This window comes from Camelina sativa, chromosome 11 (genome assembly GCF_030686135.1).
Source record: "Camelina sativa cultivar CO46 ecotype springtype chromosome 11, ASM3068613v1".
Lineage (NCBI taxonomy): Eukaryota > Viridiplantae > Streptophyta > Magnoliopsida > Brassicales > Brassicaceae > Camelina > Camelina sativa.
In genome coordinates, this window is record NC_141890.1 from 48,798,790 (window position 1) to 48,814,517 (window position 15,728).

General features: G+C 33.3%; 4 protein-coding genes across 5 annotated transcripts; 1 reads left to right on the forward strand and 3 right to left on the reverse strand.

Moving 5' to 3' along the window:
• Window positions 1–2,047: 2,047 nt before the first annotated feature.
• LOC104726841 (cyclic dof factor 1-like) lies at window positions 2,048–3,935 on the reverse strand. The gene is made up of 2 exons (XM_010445789.2): window positions 3,749–3,935; window positions 2,048–3,022 (listed from the first exon to the last, which is right to left on the reverse strand). Exons 1-2 carry the CDS (start codon window positions 3,836–3,838, stop codon window positions 2,210–2,212), a joined length of 903 nt encoding a protein of 300 aa, XP_010444091.1. The 5' UTR covers window positions 3,839–3,935; the 3' UTR covers window positions 2,048–2,209.
• A 1,613-nt stretch (window positions 3,936–5,548) lies between these two features.
• LOC104726842 (protein EMBRYO DEFECTIVE 514) lies at window positions 5,549–7,172 on the reverse strand. Its single transcript, XM_010445790.3, has 2 exons — window positions 6,759–7,172; window positions 5,549–6,036 (listed from the first exon to the last, which is right to left on the reverse strand). Exons 1-2 carry the CDS (start codon window positions 7,053–7,055, stop codon window positions 5,722–5,724), a joined length of 612 nt encoding a protein of 203 aa, XP_010444092.1. The 5' UTR covers window positions 7,056–7,172; the 3' UTR covers window positions 5,549–5,721.
• A 793-nt stretch (window positions 7,173–7,965) lies between these two features.
• Window positions 7,966–10,490, forward strand: LOC104726844 (uncharacterized). Of its 2 annotated transcripts, none has more exons than XM_010445792.2 (8): window positions 7,966–8,304; window positions 8,721–9,065; window positions 9,154–9,225; window positions 9,355–9,419; window positions 9,528–9,681; window positions 9,759–9,848; window positions 9,935–10,024; window positions 10,142–10,490. In XM_010445792.2, exons 2-8 carry the CDS (start codon window positions 8,769–8,771, stop codon window positions 10,289–10,291), a joined length of 918 nt encoding a protein of 305 aa, XP_010444094.1. In that variant the 5' UTR covers window positions 7,966–8,304; window positions 8,721–8,768; the 3' UTR covers window positions 10,292–10,490. The 2 variants fall into 2 exon arrangements, with proteins under 2 accessions (XP_010444094.1, XP_010444095.1); XM_010445793.2 differs by having other exon boundaries at window positions 8,135–8,304; window positions 8,697–9,065.
• A 2,390-nt stretch (window positions 10,491–12,880) lies between these two features.
• LOC104726845 (transcription factor MYB96) lies at window positions 12,881–14,992 on the reverse strand. Its single transcript, XM_010445794.3, has 3 exons — window positions 14,588–14,992; window positions 14,162–14,291; window positions 12,881–14,039 (listed from the first exon to the last, which is right to left on the reverse strand). The coding sequence occupies exons 1-3, from the start codon at window positions 14,718–14,720 to the stop codon at window positions 13,232–13,234; spliced, it is 1,071 nt and encodes a 356-aa protein (XP_010444096.1). The 5' UTR covers window positions 14,721–14,992; the 3' UTR covers window positions 12,881–13,231.
• Window positions 14,993–15,728: the final 736 nt, after the last annotated feature.

The following is a 15,728-nucleotide window of genomic DNA, read 5'->3' on the forward strand; positions in this document are numbered from 1 at the left end:
AAAATACTGTCTATATCACAATAGTATAAAGGCAAAACAGCAACGTGTCGTGCTTTTACTTTCAGCGTTAAGAAAGAAAATAGTCTGTCCCACATTATTAAGAATGGAGTATAAAAATAAAAGGAATTAAACAAATGGTTTAGGATAAATCACATTTGTGGCTAATATTAGTTGAGCTGTCCAAAAATATCTAAGTTGCTATCAGACACACAGACCAACGCTCAGAAGATTAAATAAAATTTGGGAACACAAATGTGATACATCTTTTTCAGCGTAAGAAGTAATTCAAAAAGGATATAAAACCAAGGAACCAAATGATTATATTCTGACCGTCTCGACGTAGGAAGGGACGGTCCTTTTCTTTTTCTTTTTTATTGTTGATGTTTACTATTCCTTGTTCTAATCTATAAAATCTCGTATCATGTTAAATTCGAAAAATATCTTATCTATTTTTTATTCGAACATTTAATATTTTATTTTTTTATTAAAAGAAAAATATTTCATTTAATTATCGTTGGCTTAAAAATATTTAATCTTTAAATTGTTGCCAGATTCTAATATGTGGTTTAACAGTTTTTAACGGATATTACTGATCATCAAACAGTCATTAAAATCAAATCACACGTGTTTACATAGATATATAATATTTTTATATTTATGTGGTCTACTGGTACCATTTGATTTATTGAACACTTGGACACATGCAAGTTCAAGTTCACCATTTTACATTTTTGATGTTTTTTTTCTTTTTTTTTTTCATTTTCTTCACTAATCGCAACCCTAACCTCCATTGGTGTGGCCGACTAAAACCAAAGTTTTCAAATCCATCCATTACAACTGGTTTTCCTGATCTAATAAACGACATCGGTTTCTTCTTCTCTTAGCCAACCGTCGATATATCTACTAGAAACAACGGTGAGAATAATCATTGGGGAGAGTTTGTATGACTCTTCAGATCCTGGAGATGAAAAAATTAAAAAATCAGATTTGATTCGTCGGATTTGTTTTGGAAAATCTCAAAACAGAACAGATAGTTGTTAGCGAGTATTGATAGAAAGACTTTTAAGAATCCAAACAGTCAAACACTTTTCTTCAACAATTCTTTTGAGTTTTGACTGATCGTGTTTCATAAGTACGAAAAAAAAGAAATATAAAAAAGTAAAATAAAAAGTATTGTGGGGGGAGGGGGGTTCGGATCGTTGTTAAGAAACAAAACCAACTCACTTCTAACCACTATACTACGGCTACATATTACTTGTTTATGTTAAATGTTTTTGTATATATCTTTATAAACATGTGTGATTTGATTTTAACGCATGTTTGATGATGATCTGTAACGTCCGTTGAAAACTGTTAAACAGTGAATTAGAATCCGACAACAATTTAAAAATTATATATTTTGAAGCCAATAATAATTAAATAAGATATTTTTCTTCTAACAAAAAAAGACACGTCCAAATAAAAAATATACTAGATATTTTTCAGCTTTTTCTTTTTTCTTTTATATCATGTGTCGATTAGAGAAGAGTATTTTTGATAAAGTACATTAATTTGATATGGTTGGTCAACAAATCATCGAGAAGCTAAATTTCTTAATCAATCTCGGAGATTTCTTATTCAAAAATATTTACGTACTTTACCAAAAAAATTACACGTTAATGACAATTTAAAAAACCCTGGCGTGAATTGTTTGCTTTGTTTCCATTTCCCATATTCAACGGTATGTTTTGTGCTGTTTTATCGTGCCCACCCGCGCCAGCGCACACGATACAAGAGGTCAAATTCAAGAAAAAGGATACTTTTCTGAATTATTATCTTATCTTACTTTACTTATCCACTTATATATATATATATATATCAATATATGTAAAGTAAATAAGTTTGTCTATCTCATATGTTACTTACAACAGTTCTTTTATATGTTTACTGTTAGCTCTAATAGACCATATATACTATCAATTTGAATGCAAAATAACGGTCAAAACGAACTTTTTTCTTCATCGTTATGTAATCTTTTTTTTTTTTTTTGTCAAAGCGTTATGTAATCTTATAACAAAAATCAAACTTAAAAGGCTAAAAAAGTGTATGGTACAAAAGCTATAAAGCCTCGTGTAAGCCACGAGGAAAGAAGGAAAAAGACAGATCTAACCACATCTACTCATACATGACATATACGTATATGTATATATCATATGTTGTCCATATACAATCACATCTGTTCATGGAAATTGAGTGATCTTGATAACGCAGCTGGGTTTGCACAAAGAACAAGAGAAGTCTCTGTTTCTTCTTTGCTAATATTCTTAACCTCTTTCTTCGAATCAAACCCTTTGAACAGAACGTCATTCTTGATTCCAAGTGTTGTCCATATAGAACTCTTTGCGGCTTCATTAGGATCATCAATTCTCAAAGTCTTAGGAACCAACACAGACCCATTCTTCTGCTTTGGCTTCATCGTCTCGTCTTCGTCTCTCGAATGCTTACCAAGTGTAGAGTTAGGACTAGAATTAACCGGAGATGACAATGTTGGAATGTTCCAATAAGGGTAAACCGGGTAAAAATCGGGGTTCCACGCGTAAGGCCACGAAACTCCCGGAAAGCAATGATCCAAACCGTTCGAAGTGCTGTTATTAGAGCACTCGTCACTGTTCTGTATCCTAGACACTAGCTTTGGACTCCCGAACATATGATTCGAGACCTTTTGATCGTCTCCGAGGCTGAAACTAAGGACTGGACCGTTTGTTTCTGAGATGGTCACGTGGTGGTAATGTGAAGGTGATGACGTTGAGTTGTTCTTGCTCTTACGTCGTCCGGCTCCGATTGGAACACTTCTCATGGTCCCACCTGCGGTCCAATATCTCTGACAAGCTTTACAGAAATGGCGGGGTTGGTTTACGTTGTAGTTGTTGTAATAACAGAACTTTGTTTCCATGCTATTGCATCTCGGACATGGAAGAATCTTGGTCGGTTTTTTTAGGGTTTTGTCTTTCTCCGATTGATCGGTGAATGCCTCGTTTTGGTTCTGATGCAAGAAATAATAAAAAAGGATAATCATGTTAAAATATTATAATATAAGGATTTTAGAAAGTAATGAAATTTAAAAGTGTATATTATTATTTATTAGTATGAGTATGATTCTCAAGAAGAAGGTTCTAGAGAAATTATGGTAGAGGAAAAAGTCTTTTAAAGAACACGCTTTACCAAAAAAAAAACCTAAAATTCTCTCACCTTTATTGATTTGAATAAACGGAAAAAGCAAATTCGTTTTCTCCTTAAAAGTAATCTTATTTTAGTTAGAAAACATTGCTTTTTCCGTTTTTTTTTTTTTTTTTTAATTGTCAAACAAAAAAATAAACGGAAAAAGCAATGTTTTCTAACTAAAATAGGATTACTTTTAAGGAGAAAACGAATTTGCTTTTTCGTTTCATGAAAAGTCATCAAACTAAACAGCAGCCTCTGGTTCACAAAAACTCTCAGAACAGAGAGAACAACGCAGAGGTTTTTTTTAGTGTAAGAAATCTATAAACTTTTAACAATTCATCAAAAACTCTGATTAAAATGGAATACACAACAACCTTTGAGCTTTGCCTTTTATGGACAAAACATAAAAGTTAAAAAAAGAAAACATTTTTGAGTTTAACTTAAGTTATCAGATACTAACTGACACATATAGGTCCAATTATACACCAAAACTAATATACTCGAAAGTTGTATGTAACAAAAGAATAATTAGCTATAGATCTAGTACCTTTGCTTCTTCAGCAGCTACCTCTAAAACCGTCGGAAAAGGGATATTCATACCGAAGAGCTTAATCGCGGGATCTTTACTTCCCAGCATTATTTCTTCTTCTTTTTTTCTCGTAGGTTTCTCTTCGAAGCGCTTTTTTTTTTTTTTTTGAGGTATGGGTTTAGATTGGAATTTTTTTGGTTTGGAAATCGTGAGATTTGGGATTTTGATACGTTTTAAAAAGTGAAGTAGATGCCATGTCAGCATTTTCGTTTCATTCTCAACCACAAGTTTATGTGGCCTCTGATATTTTACTTTTCTTCCACAAAACCCATATAGCATATAATCTTTTAGTTATTTTCTTTAAACTTTTGTTAAAATTATTCCAATCTTTGTAAGAATATCATTTTTTATATATATATATTTGTATTAAGACTTTCACTAAACTTCCGTTGAACAAAAAATTCACAAGTACTTGGATGAAAGGCCTAATATACGAAAGAACGAAGTGTTCCTAATTAAGAGCATGTAGTCAACTAGTCAAGGTCTATAAACACGCTTTATTATATGGTATTAGATTGGTTATAACATATCTTAAACAGTGATCAACTCTATTTGTTCGTTTGAATTGGAACAAATATAAACTAATGTAAACTGTTTACGAACTTTTGGGTAGGTAAATGTCAGCATCGAGGGGATGGCTTTGGTGCAGCTCACACGAGAGCTGTCTTGTTACGTGCATATTCTTTATTGGCTGGTTGGAGAATTAATATTCCTCATTTGAAAACGATCCACACTTTTGGGTTAGAGAGAAATATACCATCTTTAATTTTATTTTTTCTAATCGTTTTTTGGTTAAAGAACCCTTCTTTTGTTAGAAGGTATATTTTACCGAAGATTTAGTAATATGAATCTTTGTGTTTAAGTAGGAAGACAAATGCAACAAGGATTTAAACATTTTCGATTCAGTTTTTTTGACAGATTTATTTTAAAAAATCACAACCATATAACATCCATATACGAATTTAAATTATGTGAACCGTTGTAGTTGTACGTTAAGATAAGAAGTCTGCAGAAGAAGGTAATACAAGATTTGTTTGTAGTTCATCGTCGAAAGTTATATTGTAAGAGGCTTAAGACCTAACTCATTTAGACAGCTTTAGTTTAAGGCTTTCAGCCTTGACTTTCTCTTAGGAGGGCTCGTAAACATTAGTTATTTCACTCGTTACTCTCTGTTTTTTTTTTTTTTTTTTTTTTTTCCTGTGAACAGTCTCTGTTGTTAGATGCCAAACAAATTGAAAATTCTATCTTGTTTTCCCAAATTAACATATATACTTCTAAGTATATGATTTGAAGTTTATAAAAGAAGCGAGTAACAAAAACCAATCAATCATATGCACTGATTGCAAGACAATGAAATATAACTTTCTCCAAGTAACAGAGTAGAAGAATATGCAAGTCTGGATCAATGATGTAGCTGTGAAAGGTTGAATGAGAGACGATTATCCAGACCACCCCCAATGCTTATTATTAACTACGCTATCAACTGAAGGTGTTTAATCAGGAATTCTGGACTTTGATTCGAGTTTTGGTTTTTGGAATTTTTTGGTTTCAAATTTATAGACATCAAACTTTAGTCTAGTACTATGGGATTGGTTTGATACACGGTTTCGGTTTCTGATTAGTTTGAGTTCTTCTTCGGTTGTCTAAGACGTTTCGAAAACACACCAGACTTTAAGCGTCTTGTTTTTTTTTTGTTTTTTTTGTTTATGAACTCATCTACTGAAGCGTCTTGTGTTTTCTTCTGATGTTGTGAAGATAGAGACAAGGTTCGTCATCTTCTTCTTAAGCAATAATAATAAGTCATAACTGACAATTTTTTTCGAACAAAATACAATAGCATTCGACAAGATCATAACTTCCATGTTTTTAACTAAATCTGAAAATTTCAAAATTTTCTTCTGAAACAAGGCGGCATCAAAGATCAAGCAAATTTATCTTCTGAATCTTCCGCCTCTACCACCACCACGGCCGCCTCTTCTTCCACCACCTCCGCCACGACCACCACCGCCATGTCCATTGCCGTTAGCTCCAGGAGTCTTCATGTTTTCAGGCAATGGGAGGATTTGATCAACACACTTCCTGAAGCTGAAATCGTCTGCAGTATCGTCTTCCCTAACCAGAAAGAAGCATCGGCTTTTCCACATCGGGTGGGTTCTGACTTGGAAGGTTTTGATTCCTCCTCCAATCTTCTTTTCAGGCTCAGAATGACCCTTCTTGATCAGATCTAGCAGCACCATGTACTCATACTGAAAATTTACAAATATCGAAAATTCAGTACAACGAGTTAGAATCTTAAAAGAAACTGCAAAACTGTAATATTACATGAGTATGCAATGTTTTTATCTGTTATATATGCTTGAGTTGACGCCAACTCTCTGCCCCCAAAAATTTGACGTCATCCCATTCTTTTAACCAATAAGACAACACAAAAGTTTCTAATTCAAACACAAGTCCACAATCATATAATCAATGAAAAAACACAAAACATTTGCCAAGAACTTTTGAGTGGCAATAGCTGCCAAAGAACCTAATCACTAAGATGTCTAAACTTTACAATCAAACATGATGTTGTACATATACCTCAATTTATCCTCTTAAACACATTGCACAATCAAATATTCACAATCATTCTATACAATCAATAAAACCAAAAAGGAAATATCTAACTCCAAACAAACTCAATCCAGAGACACAATACACTAGCAAAGAACTGAGCAGTAATCATAGCCAAAATAACAGCTACAAACCAAAACCAATCCCAAAGTTTTCAACTACAGAACATATTCATTGATAAACACATCAGAAAATTAATATCCCCAATCAGAGCTTCTTGTTCGCTTCAAAACAATGGTGACCAAATCTACCTCTAAAGTTAAGACTCAAAACACATGAATGATCTTTTGTTAAAAATTGAAACTTTTGCAATTAAAAAAAGGCAAAAGACAAAGAAGAAGAAGAAGTGTATTACCTTATTGACATCGAGATCAGTTGGCCAAAACTGCATAAACTTGACAAAGTAATCGAACATCGCCACAGAGGTAACAAACTCCTTCGGACCCAGTTTGACCGGACCTGACTTCTCTTCATCTCCAACCTTCTGCTTCTTCGATTCACCTCCGTTCTCGTCCTCCCCTGTCTCCTCTCTCTCACGTTTCCCATCGACCGTCTCGGTTTTTGGGGCCGCTGCTTCGACTTCCATATCCACTTTCGTGTCTGGGTTCACTTGAGCCGGCACTGAATCGATGATCTCTTGTTTCTCAGCCATTGTGTAAAAGCTTCCGCCTTTTTTTTTTTTGGTTCCCCTTTCTCTTTTCTACGATTTCTAGGGTTTAAGGCTTTTAAGGGATTAGGGTGAGTGACTCCTACTCAAAATCGGCTAAGCGGTATCAATATATATATATATATTGTTTCGGTTTCTGATTGAACCGAACCGGTTCAGTTCTATTGGATTTTTGGCATCTTCTTTTTCTTTTTTACGTCAATTTTTGGAATCTTCTTATACATTAAAAAATAAAAACCCAGAATTTTCACTGTTGTAACTTGTAATTTTTTACTATTATCTTTAGTATTTTATTTTGTTCTTTTACGTCTCTTAATTTTTATTTTTTTTTGAAACAAAAGTTGTTTACAGTTGGTTTCTGTTTGATAAAATTTGGATTATGATCAGTGGACCAAGTAAACATGACATAATTTACGAATTAAATCTTTCAACCACTTCCATCATAAATTACTTATTGGATTCTATTTAAAATGTTCTGGTTTATATAAACATTAAAAATATACGACAAGAATAATTTTGGAATCGAAAAAGACTTTATTATAAAGAGAACGTTTTGAAGTGTTCATCTTGTCGGATGGAGATACCTTGGGAGACTTTGGACGTCCTCACTTCTTTTTGGTTCAATCTCAATTTTTGCCAAAGTGGAAAATGTCAAAGTCAAACTACATCTCTTGATAATGAAACTTCTTAGTTTTTCAAAATCTGACAATATTCGAAATTTATTATTATTGCTTTGTGTGAAAAGTGGAAAAAAAGACGAATAACTTCTCGAAGTAAAAATAAATCATATAATGGTGCATCAACAGTCAAACACCTCAATCTTTAAATTTCTAAAAATACTAAAACTCTTTTCTTGTATTTAGGTAAAAGATATGGTTGTATTATCTAAAAATCTAACCAAGAAGACAGATACAAAGTTTTTTAAAAAAAAAAACATAAAAGAAAATTGGGAAAATCTGATAATCACGTTACCGTGTCAAACCGTCAACCTCCATAGCTCCGGTTTGTGTATTTTGTTTTGTATATGTGTACTATGTATAGATGTATTTTTGTAGTATATACACGCGCTTCTAGATTTTTAATTACTTTATCCGAAAAAAAAATTCAGACCGAACACCAAACAAGAAAAACACATTTGTCTGATTGAGAGAGCTCTGCCCCCCTTGAAGAGAAATCGAAAGAGTGCTTCTTTCCCTCAATTTCCTGCGATTCTGAATATTGCTTTCTTCTACAGGTAAATCATATTCTTTTTATCTTCGTCTTTTTTTTTTTGTTTCTTAGGGTTAATGGTTGTTTGATTCTGGGAATGGGGAATTTCGATTTCTGTGATTTTAGGGTTTCGATTCCTAGTAGATTGTGATCGAATCGAATGGTATCTCTCTCTTTCGTTTTCATGGTTTAGATTGGTTTCTCAAGTTTGGGGCTTTCCCATTAGGTTTTTGTGTGTGGAAAATTTGAGACCAAGACTTTGTAACTCAGATCCTAATCTTTTCCATTGAATTTGTTTCTCTGAGCTGATTTTGCGATGTTTGTTTTCAGAGGAATGGTTTTATTTTTCTTGAAAACAAAACATTTGTGGTCATTTCGCTTCGATGATTTATGAGAATCTTCGTTTGGATGTTGGAGTTTTTCTTGGTTTTTTTTGAACAGGTCAACGTTTTTTTTTACGCATTGAGGCTAAGAAGTGTGAGAGAAGAGATGGCTGATCATCTGAGTTCATGTACCGACCGTCTCGTAACACCTGAAACATTAAATTCAGAGAGAGGATCCTCCAATGAAACAATTGAATCTTCTGGAGAGAGTTCTAGAGCTCAAGGCAGCACAAGCCTGTCTACTGCTATGGATCTTAAGACCAAGGAAGAAGAAGCAACGGAACAGCACGATGTGGACGAGGAAGAGGAGCCGCTTATCCAATCTGTTGAATGTCGTATTTGCCAAGAGGAAGATTCCGTTAAGAACCTCGAGTCACCTTGTTCTTGTAGTGGCAGTTTGAAGGTGAATCTCATATCTCTTTGTTTTTGTTGGTATATTCCCCTTTTAAAAATAACTTCTCATGAATTTGTTTTTCTTGTGTGTGGTATAGTATGCACATCGGAAGTGTGTTCAACGTTGGTGTAATGAGAAAGGCGACATAACATGTGAAATATGCCATAAGGTAAATTCAAAATCACTAACATCAATCTTTTGGTTACAAGTTTACTAATTTGCTAATGTATTTGGATATATTAGTTTGTTTGCCTGAATCCAAGTTTATAACTGTTTTTCTTCTTCTCGTTGGAAACAGTCTTATCAACCTGGATACACTGCTCCACCGCCTCCTCCTGCTGATGATACCGTTATTGATATCGGGTAAAGTTTTTTCCTGAACCTATGTAGCTGGACTATAGCTATATCTCATCATATTCAATGAAGCACATTACTCATGCTACTGTGTTTTGTTGTGTCTGTGTTATGCAGTGAAGATTGGGCCAATGGTGTTCCATTAGATTTGAACGACCCGCGCATTTTTGCAATGGCAGCTGCAGAACGCCATTTCTTTGACGCGGACTATGATGAATACGCTGATTCTAACTCAAGCGGAGCTGCGTTTTGTCGCTCTGCTGCTCTTATAGTAAGTCCACCACATTTATCTTTATTCATTAATTTCTTACTTTGAAATAGAAACTTACTGGCAGTTAAAAATGGCAGTTAATGGCGCTTTTACTGTTACGACATGCTCTGAACCTATCAAACAACAACTCAGACGATGAAGAAGATGACCCGTCAGCTTTCTTCTTTGTACGTAAACCCTCTCTTACTCGCAGTGCTGTTACCTTTTTTAGCTTTCTTGTGATAACACATTTTTTTGTTTTGGTTTTCGTCAGCTTTTCATGCTTCGTGCCGCCGGTTTTCTCCTCCCGTGTTACATCATGGCTTGGGCTATCAGTATATTACAACGTCGCAGACAAAGACAGGTATATAAAATCTTTGTGAAAAAAAAACACAAACACATGTGTAGTAGTATCTTAAAAAGTCATGTTTGTAAATGATTTTCTTGTGTGTTTGGTTTTTTTGTTTGTTGCGAAAATCAGGAAGCGGCTGCTCTGGCTGCTGCAGAAGTAGCGTTTATGTTACATAGCGGCGGGGGCAGTGGAGGACAACGAAGAGGAGGATTACACTTTGCTGTAGCACCTGAGCTTATATCTAATCCACATCACCAACCTGAAGCTTCGCCTCAATGAGTATGAATTCCAAATCACCGGTATGAGATTTGTGTGTCTTTGTCTGTCTGTGTAGTAGCTCTTGTGTGTTTGTTGTGTAACTTACCGGTCTTGCTCCAATCAAACACACACAACTGAGATTTTTAAAAAAGGACCAGAGAAGTTTCTCTTTGTCTATCTTTTTACAGACGAGGAAAAAAAAAAAAAGATTGTTCACATATTTAAATTTATGTTTATGCTTTTAATTCCTTTAATTTATCTTGTTAATTTTTTTAATATAATCGAATTTTCGCGCAATTGGATAAAAGATACGATGGGCTATGCCCCATTTTGTCTTGTTATGGACCGAGTGGACCCATTTGGAGGCCCAAATATGAAAAGTCTTTTCTTTTTCCTCTTTGACAAAGTCTTTCTATACTCTGTTTAATCCCAACCAAGCAAGCAGAGAAGGAAGAGTCGTCGTCGACTAGTTGAACTCCTTTATGCCAGCAGAGAGGATTTTGACATCAGACACCCAAAAAAAATAAGTTTTATGAGAATATTAGTTAACTACGATAAGGCATGAAAGAAAGAAAAAAACAAAAATCAATCTCGAGAGATTCAATGGGAAAATCATAAGAAGATAAAAAGTGAAAAGCTTACATGAATAGAGTTTGAACACTTTCAAGATTCGATGTTCCTCAAGTCTCACTCACAGAGACGACGACACTGCACCGAAAATATAACTGACATATGAGCTGAAGAATGAATGAGTCCAGTTTTGAAGTCAAATAAGATAAGATAACAAACAAGTCAACGATTGAAGAGTGTGTGAAAATTAATTAATTAGAATCAGAAAAGGAGTTTTCGGTGGCTAATAATAATACTCGTATAGTCATAATAACTCATATAACGTATAGTAGCTCACTGTGCTTCACAGGCACAACGAGTCAAGCTCTTCACATGTTATAGCATTTAATACTCTTGTAATTTTTTTTGGTTAAATTTTGTTGTTATATTTTTCAGAATTCGTTTCCACCACTAGATTTTGCCTCCTTTCTATTTATTGTACGCCTGTGTGTGTATCGTTTACGTATACATATATATATATATATATATATCTCTGCGGCTCCATACGTTCTTATACTTTTCATTTATCCAGTTCACACTTTTATTTCACACATCATAGGTTGGAATTACGGATGCCTTATTTTGTTTAGAGGGATACGCCAAACATAATACAGTAGAACCTCCATAAATTAATACTCACTATAAATTAATAAATTTTTCTAGTTTCGAGTTGGACCGCTATAAAAAATGACACATTTCGATAAAATAATAAGATAATAATTTTTTTAGAAATCTTATATAAAAATATGGTCCCATCAATATCATAAATTAATAATCATATAAATTGATATATATATATATATATCTAAGAAAATCTAATGAAATATGATTCTATTTTTGTTTGCCTATTTTTGAATTTGCATTCTTTTTAGAGCTCATCTCTCATTTTTTCATTGTTGTATTTTCAAATCGCATCCATAAATTGTGAAGAGTCATTGCGATAATTGCTTATTTAGTGATTGGTTTTAAAGGTACCGCAATATCTTCTACGACTTCATCATTACCATGAAGGATAGTAGTAACAATTTTTTCTAAACTCTAAACTTCTAACATTTCTCATTTTTACCTAGATAATCTATTAAACAATTGACATTCATCATATTACGATAACCAAGATTATAAATTAAGAAAATTCTTTAAAAATGTGAATGATAACAAAAATATCTTATTTTGTAATAGAAAATTTTCAATATAAAAATGAAAAAATCTATTCATAAATTAATAATTATTAATTTATCGATAAATTAAAACCTCTATAAATTAATAAAATTTCATAGTCTCAACCTTATTAATTTATAGAGGTTTGACTGTATCATGATATGCATTGTTTATTATACTAATACTAATATTGCTCATAAAAAAATGTCAAAATGTCTTATCTTTATGTTATACAGTAGTATATATTATTCATTACCATTAAAACAATTCAAAAATAGTACTCCCAAAACTCTACTACTTATTTCAGATTCAAGAGCTTTTCGAAATGTATCTTCTAAGAATTTGTTGTATTTTTAGAAAAACAATACCGTAATAATAAGACGAACTAAAAAATAAGTTTGACAACTCTGTTTTCTTTATGTGAAATATATAAAATAAAATTTCACAATAATCTGACAAGATATTATTATATTAGTTTTGGCATTATTGGCTTATTACCTTATCACAATTAATATTAAATAGCTAAAATAATTAAATGTATTAATGTTGGAATTAAGTCAGTAGGTGGAATCTTAAATGGCATTTTTCTTCCGGGATTATGATTGATTTGAAAGGACAAAATTAAAGATCGATAAGTGAAATGTTCTACTGTTTTCAATATTTAGAACCAATACAACTGATTCTAGACCAAACATTTTTTACTGTTTTCAATACAACATTGATCGGAACTAAGATCGAACATTTGAATATGAAAATATCTTGATTTAATATGGGATCTTAATCAAACCAATCGATATTAGATCAGTTTTGTATCATTTACTAAACATAACTTACAATGACGAATTTTGTGTGTTCAAGTATATATATAAGATTTGAATAATCAGAAACATTATAAGACATTTGTATAATCATATGAGCCACAAAGTGCAACACATTACATTTATAAAGATGATGAACCCTTTGTGTTACGTTCTGCTACATACAATTATTTTATATATAGAAAACGAGAAAGATTATATCACCAAAAGGGAAAAAGAGTGTTGTAGAGCTAAAAGCTAGCTACTAAAGACTCTAAAACCCTAATGCAATAATAAACATATACTAGATTATAGGTTATAACTCTATTATTTGTCATAACCCATGACTCATTAAGCCCTCAATTTAAAAGATCCCACTTTGCATACTTTTAGTCTTCTAGAACATCGCAGCTTGTCCTTCTAGTGACATACCAACCATGTCGTGGCTTTGCTCATCAAATAACCATTTCTCCAACAAAGACAAAGACCCTTGTGATATTAAACCATGATCTTGGTCCATTGTTATTTCCGGCTTGATCTCTTGATCATGGAAGAACCTTGTCTCCTGAGTCAAATTTTGAGTTTCTTCCATTGAATTGAAGCTGAAGAAAGATTGTTCAAACCCTTCTCCACCTTCTTCCGATACTGCAGCAGCGAGTGGTCCGGTATCTGAAACCGGAGATGAGGATGATAGAGTTAAAGCCTTTGGTGTGTCTTTCATGAAATCTTGAAGCAACCGAGCGATGTTCTCAGCACTTGACGCATATACACCTGCTGGGTATGGATTAGTGGTGTTGCTTGTAGTGGTGGTTGTGGTTGTGGTAGAGGAAGAAGAAGAGGATGGATCATAACAACGGTCAAGCAAAGCTGATGAGAAGGTAGGGGTGTCTTGTGGTGTGATTACTGGTGTCGGCAATGATGATGGTGATGATGGAGAAAGAGTTGATGATGGTTTATCCAAAGACAAGGCCTCACAAAGAGCTTGTTTCGCCATGTTGATATCTGTCTGAAGTCTTCTCTCCCATTGACCTTTGTTAGTGCTTTGATTATGCTTTTGTGAACTAGTGTTTGACGAAGAGAAACCATCTTTATCTTCTTCACCAGATTCATTAATCTTCTTGAGCTTCTTCTTCAAGTGAGTGTTCCAATAGTTCTTAATATCATTGTCTGTCCTTTCAGGAAGGTATGATGCTATGGCTGCCCATCTATACACGAAAAAAAAAAACATATTTAGATCTTATATTCTTATGATAAGAATCTTATCATATACATAAAAATACCCAAGAAAGGAAACATTTTGGACAAAAACATGTACATTAAAATATACCTGTTGCCTAAAAGGGCTTGAAGATGAACTATCGTCTTCTCTTCGTGCTCAGTGAAATTTCCACGCTTAATACCGGGTCGAAGATAATTAGTCCATCTCAATCTGCAGCTCTTGCTACATCTCCTCAGTCCTAAAACACCAAATTAACAAAGATTAATTTTAACCCCAAATAATTTAAGGAAGAAGGGATTAAAAGGTAACTAGAGATGTGTGGACGAAATAGTTGGTGACATAACTTATAGGCTATTTATTACACTAGTATTAAATGTTCATACCAACCAAGCCAGAGAACAAAAAAATCACAACCCCTAGTAAAAAGTGCAAGATAAATACTACTCCACATAAAAAGAATTAGGTTCTTTAAGAGGTAGATCAAAAGTTTATTTCTAATTAACTAGTTAATCTGATCAAAACACAAAGACAAACCTGTGTTAGTAGGGACAGATCTCCAGTTTCCAGGACCGTGTTCTTGAATGTAAGAAACCAAGATGATGTCTTCCTCTGGTGTCCATGGCCCTTTCTTCACTCCAATCTTTTCACAGCAAGGTGGTCTTCCCATTTTTTCCTCCTTCTATTGATAGGTTTTTGATAAGATTTTAAGATAGAAGCTAATTTTTGTGGCTTTGTTGGAGAAACCTTTGGAAAATTAGGGTTAAGACAAAGAAAGTCCAAATGGGTTTGGTTTTTTTGTCTGTAGAAGTGGAGAGAAATGTTGGTTATATTTATAGCAAAAGTGAGTAAGATAAGATGAGAGAGAGAGAGAGAGAGGAAAAGAAAAAAGTTAAGTTAAATTACTCGTAAGTAATTTAATAAGATAATGGAATGAAAAGCAACAATAATGAAGAGGCTGGCTTTGGGTTTGCTTTCAAAGAGTCAACATGGACAGCAAAATGCATTTACTCTCTTTCTCTCCAAAGTCAGCCTTCTTCTTCTATCTCTCTCTCTCCTTCTTTGGAGTACTACACGGTTTCAGACACAAATATTTGTTTTTTCTAATAACAAATATTTTGTTTTGACGTTTGCGTTTAGTAATTAAAAAATCTAAGACACATAATGATACTTTTGGTGTTTTTATTTAAAAGTAACAAACACAACACAAAAACGCGAATATATCTCTCTTTCCAATTATGCTTTTGCGTTTTTGTCTCTATTTCATTATCATCCTTCGCACGATATTTTAAGCTTGAATCCGAATTATTACACAACAGTAGCTAGATTACAAGTCTTGGTTCTTTTTACATGTGTCAATCGCAAACATACAAACACGTAAAAGAACAATCGGATTCGTATTAACTTATAACAATAACAATTGCAAACACTTGCTACCAATTTTATTTTAATGCATCAACCTTGTCAACGAAAAAAGAAAAAATGCTTCGACTCATATACGGTGTTGATCATATATATCTATCATCTCAATCTCGAAGATTGGGTAAAAATATCTCTAATGAATATGGTTTAATTGTTTTGTTTAAACCATCGAGTTTTAAATCAGTTACACACGTACACTTATATTACAGCGAATCTGCGGAGTTTTGACAAAATAAACATAATAAATAAATATATA

Coding starts and splice junctions, on each gene's coding strand:
- LOC104726844 (XM_010445792.2), top strand. CDS start 8,769: ATGGCTGATCATCTGAGTTCATGTACCGACCGTCTCGTAACACCTGAA. Junction 9,226..9,354: donor CATGTGAAATATGCCATAAG/GTAAATTCAAAA, acceptor CGTTGGAAACAG/TCTTATCAACCTGGATACAC. Junction 10,025..10,141: donor AACGTCGCAGACAAAGACAG/GTATATAAAATC, acceptor TGCGAAAATCAG/GAAGCGGCTGCTCTGGCTGC.
- LOC104726842 (XM_010445790.3), bottom strand. CDS start 7,055: ATGGCTGAGAAACAAGAGATCATCGATTCAGTGCCGGCTCAAGTGAAC. Junction 6,037..6,758: donor CTGATCTCGATGTCAATAAG/GTAATACACTTC, acceptor GTAAATTTTCAG/TATGAGTACATGGTGCTGCT.
- LOC104726845 (XM_010445794.3), bottom strand. CDS start 14,720: ATGGGAAGACCACCTTGCTGTGAAAAGATTGGAGTGAAGAAAGGGCCA. Junction 14,292..14,587: donor ATCTGTCCCTACTAACACAG/GTTTGTCTTTGT, acceptor TTGGTGTTTTAG/GACTGAGGAGATGTAGCAAG. Junction 14,040..14,161: donor CAAGCCCTTTTAGGCAACAG/GTATATTTTAAT, acceptor TTTCGTGTATAG/ATGGGCAGCCATAGCATCAT.
- LOC104726841 (XM_010445789.2), bottom strand. CDS start 3,838: ATGCTGGGAAGTAAAGATCCCGCGATTAAGCTCTTCGGTATGAATATC. Junction 3,023..3,748: donor TAGCTGCTGAAGAAGCAAAG/GTACTAGATCTA, acceptor TTCTTGCATCAG/AACCAAAACGAGGCATTCAC.